General features: G+C 45.2%; 1 protein-coding gene across 2 annotated transcripts in view; it reads left to right on the top strand.

Annotated features, from left to right (window-relative positions):
* Positions 1-23,437, top strand: part of Rapgef4 (Rap guanine nucleotide exchange factor 4) — a 257,925-nt gene that overhangs the window by 20,318 nt on the left and 214,170 nt on the right. For both annotated transcript variants that reach the window (XM_075984894.1, XM_075984899.1), the window contains exons 2-3: positions 15,803-15,945; positions 18,043-18,131. In XM_075984894.1, the coding sequence (XP_075841009.1) occupies positions 15,803-15,945; positions 18,043-18,131 (232 nt within the window). The remainder of the gene's footprint in view (positions 1-15,802; positions 15,946-18,042; positions 18,132-23,437) is intronic.

Below are 23,437 nucleotides of genomic sequence, written 5' to 3'. Positions count from 1 at the left end.
AGCTTCTTGTGACCATGTAACAAGATGGCTTTCAATCTTAAGATGGAGTCGGGCTGGTCCGACAGGTTCCCAGTGTTGTTGAGAGGCACTAAAGTGACAATGTTGACCAGGTCACTCCTCTGTGCACACAGCAGGCGGATCATACCGCAGAGAGGTATGAGAAAAGCTAGGTTAGCCCCTGAGGCTTTGAAGCCTGGGGTCATCACTGTCAGCCACAGAAGGAGAATGGAGAAAACGGGTTTGCCCAGAGCTCTGAATAAAATGCAAGACAACTGATTCGTTTGAATTTCACATCAGTGAGAAATTTAAAAAAGTATAAATGCACCCCTTTTATTGAAAGGATATACTTAGATTGAAATTATTATTTACCTGAAAGCCAAGTTTGGGAGGATTGCTGTATTTGTATTTGCAAGACTTGGTGAATTTTAATTTAAAAATAAAAACAAAACAAAAAACCAAACTCTCCATATAAAGAATGTTGCTTTGGAATGGAGGGTTCTTTTTGGAAATTTTAATTTTTTTTTATCATTGTGAGTGTGCATGATGAGTGTGGGGGAACACATGTCATGACATGTGTGTGGAGGTCAGAGGTCGACTGTGGAGTTGGTTCTTTCCTTCTGATTTTTACGTGGGCTCTGGGGATCGAACTCAGGCTATGAGGCTTGTGTGGCAAGCGCCTTTACCTGTAGAGTATCCCATCATGCAGTCCCTAGAGAGTCTGTTTTCTTAAAAAAGGATTTAGGAATATTTACTTTAGGTTTTTCTAATCCCAAGTGGCCAGCCCTAAACACATGTTCATGCAAACAACGGTAAATGGACTCAGTAGTGTGTGTGTGCTGAAATAGCACAGAGGCCATGACTTTGAGTAGCAGTTGGGGATATGGCAGACGTTGGAGACAGGAGGAGTGGCAGTAAAAATGTAAATATAGCACTCGTGTTTGAAATTCTCAAAATTAAATTAAAGATATTTATTTTTTTATGTGTATGTCTTGGCACCAAGCCATGTGTATGGGCTCTTGGAGATCAGAAGAGGGCTTTCGGGATCTTGGAACTGGAGTTACAAGCAGTGTGAGCTATCTGGTGTGAGTATCTTGCAAAGCCAAACTAGGGTCCTCTGCAAGAACGGCAAACAAGGCCAAATGGAGTCAGTAGTGTGTGTGTGTGTGTGTGTGCACATTCATTCAGCACAGTGCATGTGTGGAGGTCCGGAGACAATTTGCAGGATTAGTTCTTTCCTTCTACTGGCTGGGTCCCAGGGATTGAACCCAGTTGTCAGCGTTGATGCCTTTCCTCACTAATCCATCTGATTGGCCTCCATCTTCCTGTTTGGTTGTGGGATAAGGTGATAATGGTTAACTATAGTAATCTAGCTTCCTTCTATGAAGTTGGGACTAATGAATAACGGGGTTAAAATGCTGGCGTCTGTACTTCTTGTTTGCTGCTCGAGGGAGGCAAAGTGGCCACCGCTGAACTGTCTAAGGACACAGCAGTACCTGAGGACTGTCATGGCTGGTATCCTTCTTCTGCCCAGCTTAGATAAATATGGAACCAATGGTAAGACAATGTTTGAAGCAGACCCCACTCTTCCGTCTGCCTGGGGACAGTCACACACCTCTGAGTGACTCTGAATAGAAGAATTATGGTAGAGAGAGGCTCCAAGTGGATGGGGCTCCAATCCTGGCTGTTTCCAATGCCTGTGGTGTTTGCAGGAAATTCTTCAACATTGCAGATCAGTTTTACTGTCTGAAAGAGGATAATTCCTACCTTACAGGGCTATTGTGAGAATCGGATGGTTAACAATGTCATTGATTCAGCTGTTGAACTGAATGAATGTTGACATCTTAAAAATAAATTTCCCCCATTGATTTTTGAGTAGGCACACTTATAGAATGGGTTCTCTAGGCCAGAACTTCCCAGTCATTTTTGTTACACTCAAGGGTCTAATTTCTGGAGCCTGTAGGGTTACCTGAGTTCAGCAGGGTATGCATCAGTGCTGTGGGATAATGCCATTGTAAACTGTAAAGATTTGTCACTTGCATTGGTTTAATAAAACCCCGATTGGTCAGTAGCTAGGCAGGAAGTATAGGCTGGGCAACCAGAATAGGAGAATTCTGGGAAGAGGAAAGGCAGAGATGCAGTCACCAGCCAGATGCAGAAGATGCAAGATGAGAATGCCTTATGGAGAAAAGGTACCAAGCCACATGGCTAAATATAGGTAAGAATTATGGGTTAATTTAAGTTGTAAGAGCTAGTTAATAATAAGCCTGAGCTAATAGGCCAAACAGTTTATAATTAATGTAAGCCTCTGTGCATTTCTTTGGGACTGAACGGCTGGAGGACAGACACTTCCCTCTACACATCAGTTTACTCCATTGTAACATGCAAATGTAATTTTCTATGAGACAGTCCTGACTTAAGAAAAGTTGGGACACGCTGACGTGACTTATACTCAATAGAAATTTACTACCCACTGTTCTGAAGGTTGAGATATCCAAGACAAAATGCCAGTGCATTTACTGTCTGCTGAGGGTTTGTTTTTTGTTTCCTGGATGGTGCTTTCTTGATATGTCCAGTCAGGCTGTAAAGGGCAGACAAACTCTTCTAGCTCTCTTTAATAAGGACACATCTTGATGCATGATGGCAGAGCCTTTGCGACTTGGTCACTACCCCAAGGCCCCATCTCTGAAGCCTCTGACTGACTATTATCACCTTAGGTTAGGATTTCAATTTGTGACTTTGGGGTAATACCAACATTTAGATAATAGCCGTCTCTCTCTCTCTCTCTCTCTCTCTCTCTCTCTCTCTCTCTCTCTCTCTCTCTCTGTGTGTGTGTGTGTGTGTGTGTGTGTGTGTGAGATACACTTGTATGTACCTGTTCTTATGTGTAGGTGTGTGTGCCACAGCACACATGTGTCTGTCAGAGGACAGCCTCCAGGTGTCAGTTCTTGCCTTTCCACCTCTTCTGTCCTGTGTCAGCCAGGCAGGAACAAGCCTTGGGTTGATTTTTTTTTTTGTCTCAGTCTCCCCTCTCCAGTAGACAGATGGTGTTGGCACCGCAGATACTTGACCTACAGTATCTGGCTTTGTTGAGATCCTGGGCCTCCAACTCAGGTGGTCAGGCCTGCACAGCAAGGCTTTTACCCACTGAGCCATCTCTCCATCTCTGTTTTACCTGTTTAATGTTAGGGCTTGGGCTGTAGCTCAGTGGCAGAGTGCTTGCCTAGCAGATATGCCAGTACTGAAAAAAAAAAGTTAATTTATGGGCTCCTAGATGTAAGTAAACTCTAAACACTGATGAACTAGATAAAGCTGGTATATAAAACCCAAACTAAAATGCCAACTTCATAAGGGAAAATGAAAAGATACCCAGTAGAAATTAATACCAGCGGAATCCTGAATACTCATAAAAGGAAAAACCCAACGCAGAATAAAGATAAATATTTAAGACAGCAGAAGTTTATTTTAAAATAAAAAAAAAACTCATGATTAACAAGACCTCAGTATGGTCAGTGAACTAGTGTGTGACAATCCAGCAGCGGGAGGTGCCTGGTGGTGGACCTGGCTTGCCACTTTCAGATGGAGCTAACGAACATTTGGGATGCTGAGGGGATAGCGCAGGGGTTGAGTGTTCGTCCTAGGAGTTGTGAGGCCCTGGGTCCAGTCCCAAGCATTACAAAACTAAACAAAATAAAACCCAAACAATCACACTCGCAGCCTGCCCTTTGAGCTCTTTCTTTTCCTGCACTAGCTGTACTTGCCCTTGTGGCTAGTGGTGCACTGCAAGCGAGCGATTCCTGTGTCTGTTCAGTGCTCGGGTCTTCCTGAAAGCGTTGGAGATTATTCTCAGATCTTTCTGTGATTAAAAATGCATTAGGTTCTTCTCGCATGAGCTGCTGCATGGCTCTCCTTTTCATTAGCGAACTTGGACCCACCCAGGAATGTAATGCTACGTGGTTTTTTGTTTTATCACTCTTATAATGGTAGAAATCATTTCTATTGTTTGGCATTTTCTTTCTCATAGAAGTTCATCAGTGCCTGAAAGATCTTGATCTCTGAGTGGATAAGATGATTTGTTAGTAATGGAAGGAATCGGTGTTAGCGTTGGATTCAAACGATCAGGCATAACAAGCCATAATTATGAATGCATAGTGTGTTTATAATTGTAATTAAATAACAGTACACTAAGAACACTTCGGCACCTTGTGCGATTTACATGAGTATTCCTGGGCAGCACTGTAATTAGAAACAAATGATTCATATGATGTTCAATCAAAGACTGTAATTAGTATTACTTTCATGTAGTCAAGGCTACCGTTTTTGTTTCCCCAAACCCACATACCCTTTCATCAGCCCACACCCTCCTGATGGTTGTAGATGAGAAAGAGCGAGGCCTGAGAGTGTATTCATCAGCACCTGGAGAGCCTTTGTCCTCTATCTCCCCTACTTGAGAGTCTTGAGAGTCTTCTCTGGACCTCGGCATATCCCTAGGTCCCAGAAGCTAGGATCTGAATCCCGCTCTGTCTCAGTGACCTGGAGCTTGGGGGAGAGGCAATGGGAGCTGCAAAGTTAGAACAATGAGGATCACCTGGAGCTGGGGTGAGCTGGGAAACAGAGACCATCACGGTGAAGGAAGAAGCTGTCATTGTAGGTAGCAATTGGTGCTAGAGGCACCCTGAGGGGGCGGGAGCAGGGTTATTTCCAAGTAAGGTGCATGCATAATTTATTGTCTAAACCAGGACACTTTTGAGAGTGAACGAGGGCACTATGAATAATTTCACAGGGACTAAAAGTCTATGCCATGACTGTCTCTAGATCAGACTTCCTGTTACAGTACCGCTAAGTGTGCATTGGAGAGAAAGGGAAAGCGTTTGTGTGTTATGACACCCAAAAGAACTTGTGGTACTCTGTAAGTGTGCAGGCACGAGGGCTGGTGGTAGGGAAAACGATGCCACACAGAGCCCTAAAAGCCCATTTCCAACTACTCGGCATACCTTTACCCCCTCCCCTTCCAGTCCACTTCCTTCAGGGGGATGGGTTTTCTAAAATGATGGCTCTGATTAAAAAAACAAAATCAAACCCAACAATAACAACAACAACAAAACAAACAAATCTCTGCTTTTCCCCAGGAGCTAGTAAACTAGGGTCTGCACCTGGTTGACTGGCGTTGGGGTCCTGACCAATCAGATCCACTTTTGTTTCTTAGTCAGGTTCTTTGAGGAGCCTGTAGCATTTCCAACCATTTGGCCACTGGCCATCATCCAGTCTTTAACTTTTCATCCCAGTCTCTCCTCACACTTCACTGTCTGACTAGCCAGAAACCTTTCTCCTGTCTTGGTACTTACACAATTTCTACCCACTCTCCCCAATGAGTTAAAATACCAACATTAGCGCTGAGAGAGGTGGGAACTAGAAGAAAAAGGGCTCCCTGTGATGTCCTCCCTTTGAGTCCCCAGAAGTCCATACAGACCTCTGTGTGTCTTTCCATGGAGACATGGCTGTTTTTTGCCTTGTAGAACTGAGACGCACTGAGTTCCCCAACAGAGCAGAAATCAGCAGAGGGCAGACCTGGTCTTGTGCCATATGAGGCTCAAAGACTCAAAGAATTTGCTTCTTTGCCCTCTGCTTTGAGAGGACATGCAACAGTCTTGTTGAATGAGGGGCTAGAGATAGAGGTTCACAGTTCTGATGTCATTTATCTCTGCTTTCGTGAAGCAAAGTTGTGGAACAAACGCTCTCCCAGCTTTGCTGGCCCTCAGGGGTATAATTACAAAGTCTGTTGGTGTCCCTCAAACCAGAATTCTGTTGGGCATGCTACTTAGTCACAATGCTTTCTTGCTTGATTGACCATACTTGACTGCATGTAAAGCCCCTTGCTTTGCCTGGACATTGACCCCTCCGGACACCTCTGGGCATCTTCTTGATTTGGTAGTCATAATTGCTGGTGGTTAGCATTTTTTTCTTAAAAAAGTTTCATTTTTATTATTTTTAAATATTGTGTGTTTGTGCTCACATGCACGCTTTTATGGGTATATGCAGGTGCCCACAGAGGCCAGAGGCATTGGATCCCCTGAGGTTGGAGTTACAATGGTTGTGAGTCCTCTGACATGGTTGCTGAGTACCAGACGTAGGACCTCTGGAGGAGTAACAAGTTCTCTTAATCCCTGAGACATTTCTCCAACCTGGCTGTTAATCTTTCGAATGCAAGAATTTGAACTTTGTCTGAAATAAAATGCTAGGCTTAAGGCTGGTGTCTCTCTTATTATGATTATTTTTTATTAAACCAACTTTCTGCATGCTACCTTACCTGCTCCCGACTGTTGATCCTGATCTCTCTGAAGCCGGTAATGACTAACAGTGAAATCAAATACCCCGGGGCAGAGTCCTCATTTATCACGGATCATCATCACTCTGCCATATGTCCTTGGCACACGCCCTGGCTCCTGCAGCTTTTATTTTGTGCAGGGAGGCATGCTGGAAGTGTGTGTCACCATCGAGAACTGCCCTTGTCATTTCACACAGGCAGGGGGACCGGAAGCTCCTTCCCAACAGAGGGAAATTCAGGGCACCAGTTCCCTTTGCATTTGTGATGTGGAAATTGTGGAAATAATGTGTATTACGGAAAGAGTTTGCTTTTATCAACGTTTGTTTTTAAAAGTATTGAATCTTCTTTAAAATTTAAGAAATGTTTTGTCTTCTCTCCACTTCAGAGTTATTTAACAGCCTGTCCACTGTTAGGACCTCAGCGCCATGGAAGAAAGCATCATTGTATGTTATCTTACTGAGCTTTGTGGACTTTTTAGGTCATGAACATCTTTTCACTGGTAGATCGCTATATTAAATATTCTTCGATTTATAGACCAAAGCCAGCTGTAGCATGAAAAACAAGACAACTTTTAAAGATCTAATTTTTATGTGCATTTTGAATCAGCACCGCATGTGGAAGGTACAGGGATGTTTTGGTTAAAATGGCTAAAGACATTTTGATTCTGAAGCTCCAGATAATGGCAGGATGATTGACATATCCTTCTGACTGCATTTACTTATAGGCCCAATATGTAACTACTTCTAAACGTAGACTTTTCCAAAACTGCTTAAGATCCTAGACCAAGTTTAGCCCCAGTGTCACCCCCCCACTGAAGTCACGAACCAGGTAACCAAGTACTTGCTGGAGGCATCAGAGCTTGTCAGGATCGGGGCTGAACGCTTGTTTCCTTCAGCTGGCCACAGGCCAACACGTATTCACAAAGAGGGAAAAGGAGTCTGCTTGTTCAAATATAGAAACAAACAAACAAAACAAAAACCAAAATACCTTTGTTTAACATTCATTTTTATTTTATGTGTAGAGATGTGTCTTTTCTGCACATATGTCTGTGTATGTCTGGTGCCCTAGGAGGTCCTAAAGCTGGAGTTACAGACAGTGTGAACCTCCCAATGGGTGCTGGGAATTGAACCCAGATTCCTCTGGAAGAACAGCAAGGATTCTTTTTTTTTTTTAAGATTTATTTATTTATTTATTTATTTATTTATTTATTTATTTATTCCGTATCCTTCCTGTAGGCCAGAAGAGGGCACCAGATCTCATTATGTGAGCCACCACGTGGTTGCTGGGAATTGAACTCAGGACCTCTGGAAGAGTAGTCAGTGCTCTTAACTGCTGAGCCATCTGTCCAGCCCCCAACAGCCAGGATTCTTAACCACCCCCAAATTCTACTTCTTGATGGAGGTAGCAAAACATTTCTGGTCATCTTTAATTCTTGTCTTTTATAAAGCAAAAATGTCACTCTCTGATGTTTTAGGCTTTTCTACTATTTACTGCATTTTTTTTTTAATTAGGAAAAAATCAGCCACTATTTCTCAAATTTTTTTCCCTTTTTTCTCCCTTTCACTCCGTCTGTAGCTTTTGTCACAAGTATGTAAAATCCTCCCGGTTTTGTCCCTCAGGTCACAGAGTCTCTGCTCATTGGTCTCAGTCAGTCTTTGCTTGCTCTGTGCTTTTCCTCAGCTAACTTTCCTTGCCCCTCACTGTTTGCTGATCTTCTGTCTGCTGTACTCAATCCGCTCTTAATTACATATGGTGGGGGATTTTTTTTCCTTTCCATTTTGTATTTTTTTTTTCAGCCTTAGAATTCCCATTTGCTTAAAAATTTGTTAATATTTCCACTGCTGCTGTTTCTTCATTCTGCCAATCTTTCCCTTTAAGTGTTTTTGTTTGTTTGTTTGTTTTTTGGCTTTTCAAGACAGGGTTTCTCTGTAGCCTTGGCTAGCCTTTGTCGTTCTGTAAACCAGACTGGCCTCCAACTCAGAGATCCTCCTATATCTACCTTCTGGTGCTGGGTTTAAAGGGGCACAGCACCACCTTTAAATTATTAAACACTTTTTATCATGATCATTGTATTTCTTGGTATTTTCCACATCTCTGTCATCTCTACTTCTGTTTCCATTTTCCCACTAAATTTATAGTATTTTATGGTGTAATGTTAGACATTTTGGATGCTGTGATATTGAGAGCTTAGATTTTCTTTCTTTTTTATAAAGAAGACCAGCTTATACTCTGATAGGAAGCTAACTCACCTATCAATCAGCTTGATCCTACCAGGCTTATCTGTAAGCCTTGTTGCGGAAGTCTGTGACGTGGGCTGGAGTACTGTTTAGGGAGTGTAAGATGAATGTCCAGAGGGGTTGGAGAGAGCTCTGTTTTCTTTGCTCAGAGCTCTGGCATCTGTGAGAATGGCTGACCTGCAGAATCCTGAACAGCTCTTCTCCAGAGCTGGGTTCTGCCAGACCTGTGTAGGAGCCAGGCTGTGCATGTACAGATCACGACTCACGAGGCCCCTCAGTTCAGTCCTTCCCTGTCCCGTCCTGTGACTCATGTCCCTGCGTATTGTCCCCATCAGCACGGTGAGTCTGCCACGCTCCTTCTTTGTGTCTCACAGAGGTGTATCAGCAAAACAATGAGGATGTTATGTGGATCCCTCCTTGCTTGGACCGCAGACCCGTGCTGTCTTATGTCTAACGTCTGAAAGCTTCATGTAGTTTGCTCAATGTCTGTTTACTCTGGAAGAATTAGTGCTGTACTAATTAGTAGTCCATCACAGCATGAAGTGGAGGTTTCTCTTTCTTTAATAGTGATACAAGAGATGTGTGTGTGTGTGGGGGGGATTAAATTCAGGACCCCATGTGTGATAACACGTCCTCAAATTATGCCATGGATTTTTATTTTCTTTTTTGAGACAGGGTCTCATTAGCTTGGCTGGCCTAGAACTTGATATGTAGACCAGGATGGCTTCAAACTCACAGATAGCCCCCTGCCTCTTTCTCCTGAGTGCTGGAATTAAAGGTGTATAGCACAATGCCCTGCTGGAATTTTTAATAAATAAAAACTTCCTTTTATTAGAAAAAAACAAATTGTCATTCTCTGTGTTGCTTAAATGACCAGTCTGAATTATTAAATATGAGCATTAGCTAGCCAATACTCTAGCTGCTTTTCTGTTGCTGTGAAGAGACACCATAACCAGGGCAACTTATGGAAGAAAGGATGTATTGGGGCTTCCAGTTTCAGAGTGTAAGTTTGTGACCATCATGGCAGAGAGCTGGGCAGTAGGTAGGCCAATATGATGCTGAAGCAGTAGCAGTGAGCTTACTTCTGATCTATAAGAAGGAAGCATATATATATATATATGGAGAGAGAGAGAGAGAGAGAGAGAGAGAGAGAGAGAGAGAGTTGAAAGGGTATAGGACTTTTTGAAATATCAAAGTCTGCACCTAATGCTATACCTCCTCCAGCAAGGCCACGCCTACTAATCCTTCCCAAACAATTCCACCGACTCGGGACCAAGTATTTCAATATATAAGCTTATGGGAGCTACTCTCATTCTAAGTACCACAGCCAGCCACAACTACAGGATTGCACTCGGCTATTGGCTAATGACTCAGTAAGAGATTCATGATCTGATGAAATGAGCCCCAGCTTAGCATCTTTGCTCACCCTTCCTTTGTGTTCTTCAGGCTGTCAAGAACAGGGGCACCAGTAGCAGGTGCTGTGGGATACTTGGTGCTAATGGGAAGGCAGCATTAAGCCAGGAGTGTGCCATGAAGAGCAGGGACTCAAACAAACGGTTAAAAAGCTCCAAGGGCTACAGAGCGAACTCAAAATTCCCAAAAGCTGGTCCAGTTAAAGAGTCTTTTTCAAACTTCTGTGCTAAACTCTGTTTTGTAGACCGAGACTGCTCATTCGTTTCCTGGCTGCCCAGACCCAAATAATCACACAGAAACTATATTAATTACAACACTGTTTGGCCAATGGTTCATGCAAATTTCCAGCTAGTTCTTATATCTTAAATTAATCCATTTCTATTAATCTATGTATCACCACGAGTCTGTGTGTCCTTCTCCTCTGGAAGCTATATGGCATCTCTCTAATTCTGCCTTCTCTCACTCTATATTCTGTTTGGATTTCCCCGCCTGCCTTGCTCTGCTAAGCCATTGGCCAAAACAGCTTTACTCATCAACCAATAAAGCAACACATATACAGAAGGACGTCGTACATCACTGTTTTCCTCTGCTGCTGCTGCTGGCTGTGTGTCCCATGCTTCACACAGGTCCAGATGATACAAACTTGAAAATCATTGGCTCACGCTAACTAAAGTCAGCTTTGTTGCCTTGGTATAGACAAGGTTGATTGACTCAGGGTTGTGCTGCCCTGCACCATTGGCTTCAATATAGAATACATGGAATTTTATAGAATGAAATGCATGGCTTCCCTTATCTTTGTTCAAGAATGGTATAATTAGTAGACAGGTGTAACCCAACACTGGGGAGGGAAGATCATGAGTTCAAAGCCAACTTGAGCTACTTAGGAAATTCCACATGAGCCTGCTTCTATGACACCTTGACTCCAAAACAGGCAGACAGAAAGACAGACAGACAAAAGGAAAGCAAGTAAACAAGAGTAAAGATAGTCAGGAACATCCGATTCTCACAGCCCAAGGCCCCGAGTGTGCCAGCCTCATGACAATCTCTTGCTGAGTCTTCTGTGACTCACATAGAAGAAAAGTCACTCATTCTGATTTAGCCTGAAACATTTAGAAAGCATCTGGTACCTGACTCATCCTGGATGCTCCTCCAGAGTGTCAGGAACTGAAAGAAACTAATTTTTCCCCGAATGCTAGCAGGGCACATGGATTTCACAGTTCTATTCTGTGCACTGGGGGTCTAGTTCAGCTGGCGTCTGCAGAACCTGTGTCTGGGGTGTGTGCCCAGCCTGATGGTACAATACTGACCTCAGATACTAGGGCACAGTCAGAGAAGATGTCTGGGACTGGGTGTCCAACGTCGATGCGGCCTGTTCTGTATTGGGCATCAAACCTGTCCATGCCAGGCAAACTGAGCTACATCTCCAGCCCCCAGATGAGGCTGTACTTTGATTTTGCATTGTGGTTTAAATGTCAAGAAATAAAAGACAGGACAGAACATGGTCAAAAAGGCCTTCTTCCTCTCCACTCGCTCACGCGTCCCCAACTCAGTATCATTTAAGCCTGACCAGGGCTGGTCCTGGCCTCCAGGTAACAGTGAGATTTTTCAAGGGACACAGAGAAGTGGCTTTCAGTCCCCAGTGGGACCTGTGACATAGCAGGTGTGTCAAGTGGGAGGCAAAGGTATGTGGGCCTCCTTACCTTCGTTCAAGGCCAAAATGGTGGTCTTCATGAGCTCCTATCACAACCTCTGTTCTCATTTTGTTAGAAATAAGCCCAGGGTCATGGAGAGACCACCACTCCAATGAAAGCGGGTTCAACAAGGAAGAACTTCCCTTCTAATCAGCTACTCACCAAAGCAGGGGAGCAAGCGTGCAGGGACAGGAAGTCAGCTGGGCTTTTAAGTCTAATGTAAGCGGTGACTGTGGCTGGGATCTGACTTCACAGTCTTTCATGATTGGCTAGTTAGAAAAGAATCGGCACAAAAGAAATGAAGGAACATGCGAAAGAGTGGGCTGCTTGAGTCATTTAAGATCCAAGTATGCAGCAGGGCCTTTGTGTAGATGAATGTTTTAGCAGGGGTGTATTGTAGGGAGGGGGAGTGTTAAAATATTTGCATGTAGGTTTTGCAAGGTGGGGTGAGAGGAAAAGATTCGCCTAAAGTCTTACAAAGTAGGAGAGATAGCAAGATGTGAATTCTAATTGTAAACAGAAGCGTTACAGCGGTTGACAGGAAGGATTAATAACTAATGTTTCTTAAATTTGGATCTAGAAGGGCTCTTTTCTCTTTGTTTTATAGTGATGTAAAACGCAAGTGGTCTGGCTACCAAGTGGGACTCTGCCCACTCTCTGGGCTCTGCTTCCCAGAGGCAGGTGGACAGCTCTTGAAAAGACTGGGAAGCCCTTTATGCCTTAGTTAAGGGTAGCTGCAAATTCAGTAGCTGAATCAAGGCTCACAGACAAAGGAAAATTGTGACAACTGAGTTGATGTGTGTTCATTTGACAGGTGTGTGTCTATGTCTCCGTCTCTATATCTGTGTGTCAACTTGTGTACGTGTACATACATAGGTATGCATCCAAGCACACTTGTAGTGAATAAATAAGAAAGGAACAGGGGAGGAGCCAGGAGAGCAGGGCTCTCTTGGGAAAATGTGAAGTGATATCCACAAACTTACCGACTCAGTTGCTAGCCGGTGATGCTGTAGTTACAAAAGGAGAAATGAGCAGGGGGCGATTTTAGGGCTTTTCACAACAATGTACTCATGAGGTCTTGGTAGAATTCTACCCACTGTGACATCTCTTTTCTGAATTTCTTTCTTGTCCTTGTATTAGGAATTGCTGTTTGTGCACAGATGCCCCCCCACACACACACTGGGCACACAGACATGATCTATGTTATCAGATGGCTTTACTACTTCCTTCGTAAATATATGCATATTGAATGAACCATCATCAGCTCCTTCTTTCTGAATTTCATTGACATTGTTGGAAAAACTTGCAATTAGGAAGAAGTAAACAGTGTTGTGAGTGGTTAATAATTGGATAATTAAGATGATAACCTGATAAGTGGCAAACAGCTTGAGTTTCAGAGACCTTTGACATCTCTGTGTCATCCCTGGCACTATAAATATACACGATTTCAGCATCCTTGGAGTTGCCTGACTTACATGTCTAAATGTTTTTGAGAGTAAAATGGAATTCATTTTATGAGCTTTATCTAATTGGCCACAAGGATCAAAAATTTTTATAGGTGTCAAAACCCTTTGAAAAGCTAAATGTTAGAAAGACTGAGACTGCTAAGTACATATTGTTTAAGATCTTATGGTTATAAAAGAAAAGAATACACACATGTCTAAAAAAATATCTCAAGCTCTGTATTCATTGCTTTCATTAAATACTCTTTCTCTCTCTCTCTCTCTCTCTCTCTCTCTCTCTCTCTCTCTCTCTCTCTCTCTCTCTCTCTCTGTGCGCGCACGCGCATGCATGCGTGACTATATGGGGGCTGGAAGTCAACATCTACTATCTTCCTCTATAATTCTCCACCCTGATTTTTGAGGCAGGGTCTCTCACTGGGTCTGGATCTCACCTCATCCACAGATCATTTCCTCAGCCCCTCATTAGATGCTCCTTTTAAAGGTCTTAGTGACTAATGGCCATGTTGATGTTGGTACTGGTAGTAGTAGTAATAGCTTCTGTAGCCTTGTGTGATCTATGGAGCTCACATGAGTTAGTTTAGCTTTGCTCATTAAAGGAGAGAAATATCTTTTTTTAATATTCACTTCCTGTTGAAATGAAAAGTCAAACTGAGCCACAAAGTCATTTTAATTCGAGTGTATTTAGGTGACCTTCTGTCCAGTGTTCTGAAATATATATACTAATTGTCAGGAGATATTTGCAGATGACAACAATGGGCTAGCATACTTGGCAGAGTGACTAGCATGCAGGAGGCTCTGGGCCCAGGCTCCAGCAGTGCATAAACATATGCACACACAAATACACAGGAGGCAAAGACATGGATGCAAAATAAAGAAATGTACTTTCTAAATGTTTTAACTAAAAAATCGTCATTTTTCACTGTTTGGGGAACTTAAATGTTTAGCAATGGGCGACATCACAAAGCCACTGATGTCTTTTGTGACTTAGAGTCTGATTTTGAACCTTGTCGATCTTTTGGCTCACTCTGAACGTCATGGAAGTGTGTTTTTCTCCGGCTGCCCTTGAGTGTTCAGTCTCTCCTTTGGAGCATTTGGCCAGCTACCTTCTGCTGCTCTGGCCTGCTTTCCTAATAAAAGCCATGTTAAGGGGGAATAAACACGGGTGTCTTCTCTCCTTGGTGAGGGCAGAGGGACCCTCACCTCTTCTTGTGTTACCCATGAAGACAGAATCCAGCACATGGGTGTGGTTTCCAACTTTCCTGCCTATAATTCCTCTAGGGGTCGTTTCCATTTTGGCCTTGCTTTGGGCCCATCCCAGGCCTCCTGTGGCAGTGGCCTGACTTCCTGCGGGTGCCAACAGTGTGACATGTACCCACCGCACTCGATGCCCTCTGGGGATGCCCTGCTGTCAGGCGTGCAGCAGTAAAATGCTTCCCTCCAGCTCACACACTCTCTCTGGGCAGCATTGTGTTCACTCACATAGTTCTAGCTCATTTCAAAGTCCTGAGCCTCGAGGGTTTTGTTTCTAACAGGGAGTCTGGAAGTCCTCCATGGGTGGTAGATGGAAAGGGACCCTGAGATGCTATCTGCTATAACAAAATACCACAGACTAAGTAATTTATGGAGAAAAAAGTATCTGTCACAGTTCTGCACTCTGGGTGATCCATTAGAAGATGGGAGGAAATCGTACTTGCTGGGCCTTCTTGCTGCATACACCCATGGTGGGCAGAAAGAAGGCGAACAGCATCAGCCATGCAGAAGTCAAAGAGAAAAGGTCTGGAGAAGAGGCAAAAGTACCACACTCATCGTTTTACTGGGAACTTGTTCCCATGGCAGCAGCATGATCCTTTCATGAGGGCACAACCCTCATGGCCTCTTAAAGGTCTCAGCATGGTCACCTCGAAGTTTTGCAGTACTAGTGATGTCTGTGGATCCCCGGCTCTTCCAGTACGTGGTCGTCTGAGCCTCTGGGCACTGTACATCCCAGGTCTCCATTTTTCCACAGGAAGTCTCGTCCATTCCTTCTCTGTGGGAATCAGCTGGCCTAGCCAGGACTGCGCATGTTTTCTTTCAGTCTGGTTTTCTTGACCCTGAGCGGACCAGCCCTAGCTGTTTGCAACAGAAAGGGCTTAAGATGGACACAGAGAGAAATGCCTATGGTGAGAATAGGGGACTAAATATCTGGAGCGAACACTTGGGATAGCCGCCTAACTTCATGGCACAGGGCTGTAACCCAGCACTTGGGAGGTAGAGGGAGGAGATCAGCAGTTCAAAGTCATCCTTGCCTACATTCTAAGTTCAGGCAGACTGATGGGAAATCTTGTTAGCCAATTTTCTTTAAGAGGGGGATCCAGGATGAGATGTGGTTTCTGGGACCCAGAGAAAAAAAATGTGTTCATGGACCAGTTGCCCTCTCTCTGTGGGGTTCCACTGCAACCGAGCAGAGCCTCCGTTCCTGTGGTGTGAGTTTCCCCTTATGATAAATAAAAATATAATTGTTTATCCTTTATGCTAGCCTGGTTATTTCATGAATCGAGTTAGCTTCTACAGCAGACCAGGCTACTAGAGACCCTGTCTCATCATGGATAAACAAGCAATTGTAATTAGAGTTACACCTTGTAGCCTACTTTTCACTAAGACCTAACAGGTTCTGTCTCTCCTCCCCCTACCCTGCAGGCCGTTGGAGCGATCCAGTGAAGATGTGGACATAATTTTCACACGCCTGAAAGAAGTTAAAGCTTTTGAGAAATTCCACCCAAACCTTCTCCATCAGATTTGTTTGTGCGGTTATTATGAGAACCTGGAGAAAGGAATAACACGTAAGCGCTGGAACTCCTGTGGCATGTGTTTGTGTGGCTTGTGCTCATTCGTGTCTGCCGTGTGGGGACAGACAGCACCCACAGAGTCCTCTGACAGATGTCCGAGCTTCCAAGTGAGCTGACGTCTCTCCTCTGTGTTTACTCTGCTTCTCACTTTTATGTTCACAGTGGGGGGCATTGTTATCCCTACCCCCGGGGCAGCAGCTCACTCTCCAGATGGGAGGACAGACAGACACATTCATTAACTGTGTCCTTAGGAAGGATAGACAGACACATTCATTTAACTGTGTCCTTAGAGATTCAAATACCGGTCTTCTTTAACCCAGGAAGGATGTGGCTGGGCTGCAGACAAAGCTTTCTTATCTAATGCTGTTAGCTATGTTTTGAACAGACCTCAGTAATAAATGTTATCCATCCTGTGTGAATCAGGGGCAGAGAGGATGAAACAACAGGGTGAACACTATATTTTTAGGGTGTTTTTCTTTGCGTTGAGAAAGCAGCACCTCCCTATTTCTAGGTGTGTTTTATGCTTCACTAACAGAACACTTCCATCCAACTGCGTTGAATAACCAATGACTCATTCCAGAAGAAAAAAAATGTTTCTCATCTATGAACGCCCTGAGGTGAGATGATTCGTAGCTGGTAGAGAAGGGCTTCTGGTCCCCCCCGAGTTCTCCCCCTTTACCTCACGGGTTGGCATGTGCCTCAGGCAGCTGCAGCAAGTGGAGGTCTTCTGGGTCCACAGCCCAAATCCTCGCTGAAGGACTGTGTCTCCCGAGTCCCCCAGCAGACTTCCTGTGCGGTGTCACTGGCCAGAGATGTACCGCGTGGCTAAAGTCTAGACCAATCCCTGGCAAAGCTGATGAGATATCCATGATTGACTAGAACAATCTTCACCATGGCAGTGGGATGAGGGCAGGAGCTCTTGGACCAGGCCTCCTGTAGATGAGGGTGTGAACTTGCATAGAATCTGGCTTGGCTGAAAAAGACCGTGTGTGTGTGTGTGTGTGTGTGTGTGTGTGTGTGTGTGTGTGTGTGCGCTACATGTGTGCCAGAGCCTTCTGAGGTCAGGGGAGGATGTTGCCTCCCCTGGAGCTGGAGTTTCATGTGGTTGTCTGACAAGGGTGCTCAGAACTGAACTCTCTGGAAGAACAGTAAGTGCTCTTAGCTGCTGAGCCATCTTTCCTGCCCTTCCAATGATTTTCAAGGTTATGTGAGCTAATATCTAAAAGATCTTTCTCTAAGATTGCAAACTCAGAGACAGTTCAGAGAAACTTCAGGGTGAGGATCATAGTCAAATGCCTAAATGCAGTGAAGTCAGAAAATAAACAGAAAAGCAACGACCCTGTCCTTACAGTGTTATAAATAAAGTCAGCCGTCCATTGGTCAGTTTAAAAGGAAGCCCATTAGTCTACAAAACACATTACATGCATTCATTTATTTATTAACTTGTTTACTTACTGGCAGGGTCTTGTGATATCCCTTGGGCAGACCACAAACCCATGGTCCTCTTTTGTCTCAGCCTCCTGAGTGCTGGGACTGTGGGTGTGCCGTCATAGGGCTTTTGCCTTTAATACAGAGCCGTGAAGTTGGATGGCTTAGTGTGGCGAGTCAAATAGCCCCGTCCCCATTTAGACTCACAGCTTCCAAGCGTCACACTGCCGTGAAGTGTATTTAAAGTAAGTCTCACAGAATGTTAGTGAATCTTTACAGTCAATGCTTTGTGTAGCCCTGGTCCTGGAATTCACTCTGTAGACCAGGCTGGCCTCCAACTCACAGAGATCCACCTACCTCTGCTCCCAAGTGCCGGGGTTAAAGGCTTGCGTCACTATGTGGGGCCAATGGATCTTCCTGCAGTCAGGATGATCAGTTGAGAGTGTTCTGTAGATAGGGCATCTGCTCCCGAGGATGTTGAATCTATAGGGTGAGCTTTGTGGATGGGTGACATGGAGGAAAGCCGTGTTGTGTTCTTGTGGGAGCAGAGAGGGAAGGTTGAGAATAAGCCATGCTTGTAATACCCAGTGAAGATTTATCTGGTTAAACAAACAAACAAGCAAACCTGTACACGGCATGTTTACATCACTGTTTCTTTTCCAGTATTTCGCCAAGGTGATATTGGAACCAACTGGTACGCTGTCCTAGCCGGGTCTTTGGATGTTAAAGTTTCTGAGACTAGCAGCCACCAGGTAATCTCCCCTGTCATTAAGAAAAACTGATAGATGCTTTATTATGTTGTTTTCAGTTTTCTTGATGTTTATTTTTTGAGAATGTCATACGTGAGTGCTGTATTTACACCATTTCCTGTCCCCCTTCCCATTCCAGCTCCTTGTGTCCCTCCCCCACTCCTTCTCAAGTTCATGACCTCATCTACCATGCTATTTTCTCAGACACCTTTTCAAATCTACTTCCCCACGTTAAGTGCTTGTTGAATTCCGTTCTTTAGCCATGTCACAGATGTTGAAAGGCTTGTGTGATGTGAGCTTGGTGTCAGGAGCTGGAACATTCAGTGCGGAAATGCACCGGCTGGCTGTCTCCTGAGAAGTGCAGATAGTTCTACTGCAGGGGGATACACAGGTGCATTCTTGCTGTAGAAGGTGAGGTGAGCACCAGAAGGAAGAGTGTTCCCTGCCTCCCTTGTGCTGTGACTTTTTCTGTGTATCCCTGACCCTCATGGGCCTCCTAGGAGCTCGAGATGCAGGGGAGAGTGGCTGACGCAGACGCCCTTCACGACCTCTCTCTGCTAGGTTAGGGTGATGGCTCGTCAGGAAAATGTCTGCTCTATAGACACAAGGACCCGGTTTGGAGGCCCAGCATCCACTTAAAAGCCTGGTACAGCCATATATATCTATAATTCCCAGAGGGAGGCAGAGACAAGCCAATCACTAGAGCATATTGGCCAGTGACTTGATGGGTTCCAGATTCAATGAGAGACCCTGGTTAGATGAATAAGGTGGAGTCCAATGGAGGAAGACACCCAACACTGAAACCTCTGGCCTACACACACACACACACACACACACACACACACACACATACACACACACACACACACACACTAAATGTATAAGTTAAGACAGTTTCTGAGCCCTTTTTGGCAGCACACTTCAAATGGGAAAATCTTTGTTATTCTAAATTTGAGATTTACATTTTGTAGGGACTTGTGGGCAATCATTCTCTCTCTTTTTTTTCCTTAAATAAGATTTATTTATTTATTGTGTGTTGTCTGCATGTAAGCCTGTGTACCCCATGCATGCCTGATACTGGAAGAAGTCAAAAGAGGGCATCAGATCCCCTGGAACTAGAGTTATCCATGGTTGTGAGCCACCGTGTGGGTGCTGGGAAATGAACCCAGGTCCTCTGCAAGAGCAACAAGTGCTCTTAACCACAGAGCCACCTCTCCAGCCCACAGTCACCCTCTCAGACCTGCAGAGGCATCCGAAAAGACTGATGGTGGCATGGGGTTGGAACCCAGTTGGTTTCCTGTGTCAGGTCCACTGCAGTGCATGGTTTCTCTCCCTCTGGTGCCCACGTCACCCTTGTCCCACAGGCATTTCCCCAGTGTGGCAGTGCAGAGAGTCCACCAGACGCGGCCTGCAGCCCACAGCCCCCAGCTGTGTTGGCTTGTCTCCTATTCTCTCTCAGGACTGGGATTCCTTGGATTTCAGAGAGGGCTTTGACTTTTATCAGCTGCCTCAGTTTCCCATTGGATCTGGAAACAGCTGAATTGTTTGCATCGTCACCCCTGGAAGGCAATAGTCAGAGCGAGAGTCAGAAAGAGGAAGGGAGGACAGAGACAGCGAGGCAGAGAGAGGGATTGATTTTAACGAGTTGGCTCCCAGGATCGTGGGGCTTGGCGAACCCCAATGCCTAGGGCAGCTGCTAGGGGTGGGGAAGGTGGGGGGCATGAAGGTAGAGGGGCGGAGATAAGAGCTGGGGCTGCCTTCTTCAGCATGGAGGCTGGACCCTTCTTTCTTCTATGGGGAACCCCAAGTGGAACAGATTTGTTCTAAAGATTGTCAGCTGGTTGGGGTAAGGCCCACCTACGTTGAGAAAGGTAATTTACTTTCTCTGAAGTTTATTTATGGGTAGGAAGTTGACTAAGCCGGTAAAAATGCTCATTGTACAAGCCTGGAGTATCCAGTTTGTTCTCTGGGACCTCTGCAAAAGGGGGAAGGAAGGATTGAATTCCACAGAGCGGTCCTCTGACCTCCCCATGTGTCCTGTGGTATGCTGTGTCCCCCTCAACTAACACATAAAAAGGAATAAATTTAAATTTTACTTACAGTAATATTAATCACATCCAAAAAGACTTCACAACATTTAGTGCTTACCATAGGAAATTACCACTAGGTTTGCCTAGAACATCTATTATAGCACTCTATCCCTTACACCTGTGTACATGACCGGCCTCATCTTCAGCATTTAGATGCTGGTGTACCATAGACTTGGTCACAGGGCTCCGTGACAGTGGTTCCAACTCTCCTGGGGCCGCAGAGCTGCGGATCAACTTTGGATTCAGGTCTGACGTCGTCCAAAGTTTCTATTCTTCCCGCTGCCCATACAGTAGGTGGAGGGTGAGGGGTGCGACGTGGTGAAAGAGAAGGAGAACCGGTTACAGGGACTGAAGGAAAACAAGAGAGGATCGAGCAGAACTCTGTTCAGGCTCAAGTTATCGCGAGAGCGGGAGGGCAGCCTTTCTCTGCAAGCCTGCGTCTCCATTTTCTTTCTCTAAGACCCTCTCTCTGCTGTTTGTCTGTCTTTTCACTAAGTCAGAAAGGGCACAAAGACAAGTTCCCCAATGCACCCCGAGTTCCAGCCCCTGTGTGTGGGTGCATTAGCCGCTTTCTGGACCAGAATGGTAAGCAAAGAGCAAGACTGACTTCTGGTTCAGGAGCGCCACCTACAGGCAGCTGTGCACTGAGCATCCTCTGCCCATCTCAAGGGCCACTCCCTGCACACACCTCTTGTTTTCTTGAGAGTTCTGGTGGGATTCATTTGATCCCACTGATGTGCTAATGCCCATTAGGTGTGGCAGTCAGTTCCCTGTGATGCTGGGGCTTGTAGTCCTGGATCATAATTGTAGTTGGAGGCCGCTCGTTCCTTTCCCGGCTACCCAGACCCAAAATAATCACATATAAACTATATTAATTGCTACACTGCTTGGCTATTAGCTTAGGCTTTTTATTAACTAATTCTTACATCTTAAATCAACCCATTTCGACTAATCTGTGTATCACCACAAGGCTGTGGCTTACCAGGTAAATTTCCAGGGTCTGTCTGTTTCCTTCGGCCCCTACATGGCGCCTCCTCAACTCCGCCTACTCTCTCTCTCCATCTCTGTTCAGATTTTCTACCTGCCTTTACTCTGTTAAGCCATTGGCCAAAAGCAGCTTCTTTATTAACCAATGGCAATAAAACATACTCACAGCAGACAGAGGGCAATCCCACATCACATAAGGAATGTCCAAAGGATGGGAAGAGGGAAGAATAGAAGCGAGGGTAGCTAGGATCACCGTTGTTGGATTGGAGTGAGGCAGGCAAGAGGAGAAAACTGAGGGACAGACAGCAGGCTACAGGACATAGGCGAATTCACGAGAAGGGATGCTGATGGGTTGTGTGGGCAGCTGGGTAATAAAGGAAGGACCTTGACTTGGGTGAAGAAGTGGGCGGTGATGTCCCGAAGGGATGGGCCCAAGTTCTGACAAAGTATTACTTATGCTATACATGTATTGGGTATTATTGATTTGATACCTTTTTAAAATGAAAGTTACCCTATTTTATGTAGTGATGGGGGAGTTAAAGGATGCATATATAAATATTCTATTTGCCTCATAAGCTCCTCTCACCTTCCTGAGCATCCTATTTCTCCTTTCCATCGCCCCCAGCTGCGCTCATTAACTTAAGAACCAGCAGCGTCTTCATCACCGTATGGTGTAGATGGATTGTACTGAGCTCTTGGGCCCTAGGGTATAGGTTGTACTCGCTTTTCATTGGCGTCGTCCGCCACACAAGTGGTGGGACCCCTCAGTGTTCACAGGGCCTGTCTGTAGAGAAAGCATGGTCTCCTTAGGATGCCAGAGTGGGAAGCTGAAGAGCTAGAGGCCACCAGGATTACCGTCATCCCCGTGTCCTTTCTTTGCCATTGTCAACGTTAGTCACCATGCGCGGCCTTTCGAGGTGTCCAAAAGTTCCTCAGCAGTCTCCAGGAGATCTAGGGGCAGTGTGCGTTCATGGTTGCTCAGTGAATCGCAGATACCTGAGATCACCGTAAGAAATCCACTGATCCCACATTGTAGAAAACTGAAAATTATTCAGGGGATGGGTGGGTCTATGAGCTCCAGGCCCTTTGCTCGTGGGGAGGCCACTGGGCTTCAGGCCACCGGATGGCTTACCTCCCAGCACAGGCTCGGTCCCACTGATCAGCTCAACAGCCACCTGGATGAGGGTGGGGGTGCAGGTAGGGAGGGAAAGGTAGGAACTGCTGCCCACAACCTCACTCTGTCTCTGAAGGATCCCAAATCCTGTTGAGAGCCACACAGCTCACTTCTCAATCGATTACATTCTTCCTTTCCCTGCTGGACCCCAGAGACACACCCTCCTTCTGCAGCCTTGCTTTCTGGGCAGCGGAGTTCCACCAGATCAAGGCTTCCAGAATAGCCTGGATGCAGGGAGAAAGCCCCTGGATGGGGTGGAGGGAGAAAGCCCCTGGATGGGATAACAGGGACATGATCCGCCATGCAGCAACCTTCCCCCAGGAGCTGAAGCTCTTGCTCTTATTTCTGCATGGCTACCTTGAAACCATGTTTGCCTTACGAATTCTGGGAAATGCAGAGTGGCTTCTGTTCATCCTGTGCTGAGGAACTTCCAGAGACCTGCAAACCCTCACTTCTATCTTTGCATACACCATGTTTAACCCTCTCGCCTTCAAACAAAACCCAGGCCCACTGAAATGCGCAGTGTTAGAGGCGTGTCCCCTAGCTTCTCAGGCAGCCTTTCGACTTTGGCCATTACTCTGTCTTATAAAACTATGACCAGCAAACAAGGGCGCATGCCTACAGGCAGCATCCTCGGCCAATGGAGTCCCAACATGGTTCACATATTCATGAAGAGTTCTACTTGGCCATGGGGATCTTGTTGAGGACTAGCCTTTCCAGTTCCTCAGGGATACCTGTCTGTACCTCCAGGGACATCAGAGCCCATCACCAAAATCAAGCCCCAGAACCTCAGGTACTTTCAAGTCTGCTTATTTGGGCTGGGAAGTCCCACTCGGGTGAACTATAGGAATGTGTTTTTCATTAATATGTTAATGGATCAGGGCTAGAAGCAAACAGTATAAAGTGTTATAAACAAAAAAATCTGTCAAGAGTTCTCGGTTTAGGTAGAAATGCAAATCAAAACAACTCTGAGATTTCATCTTACACCTGTAAGAATGGCCAAGATCAAAAGCACCGATGACAGCTTATGCTGGAGAGGATGTGGAATAAAGGAATGC

Source organism: Microtus pennsylvanicus, chromosome 9 (assembly GCF_037038515.1).
Source record: "Microtus pennsylvanicus isolate mMicPen1 chromosome 9, mMicPen1.hap1, whole genome shotgun sequence".
Classification (NCBI taxonomy): Eukaryota; Metazoa; Chordata; class Mammalia; order Rodentia; family Cricetidae; genus Microtus; species Microtus pennsylvanicus.
Note: the sequence above shows the minus strand (reverse complement) of the source record. Positions and strands in the feature narration are given on the sequence as shown.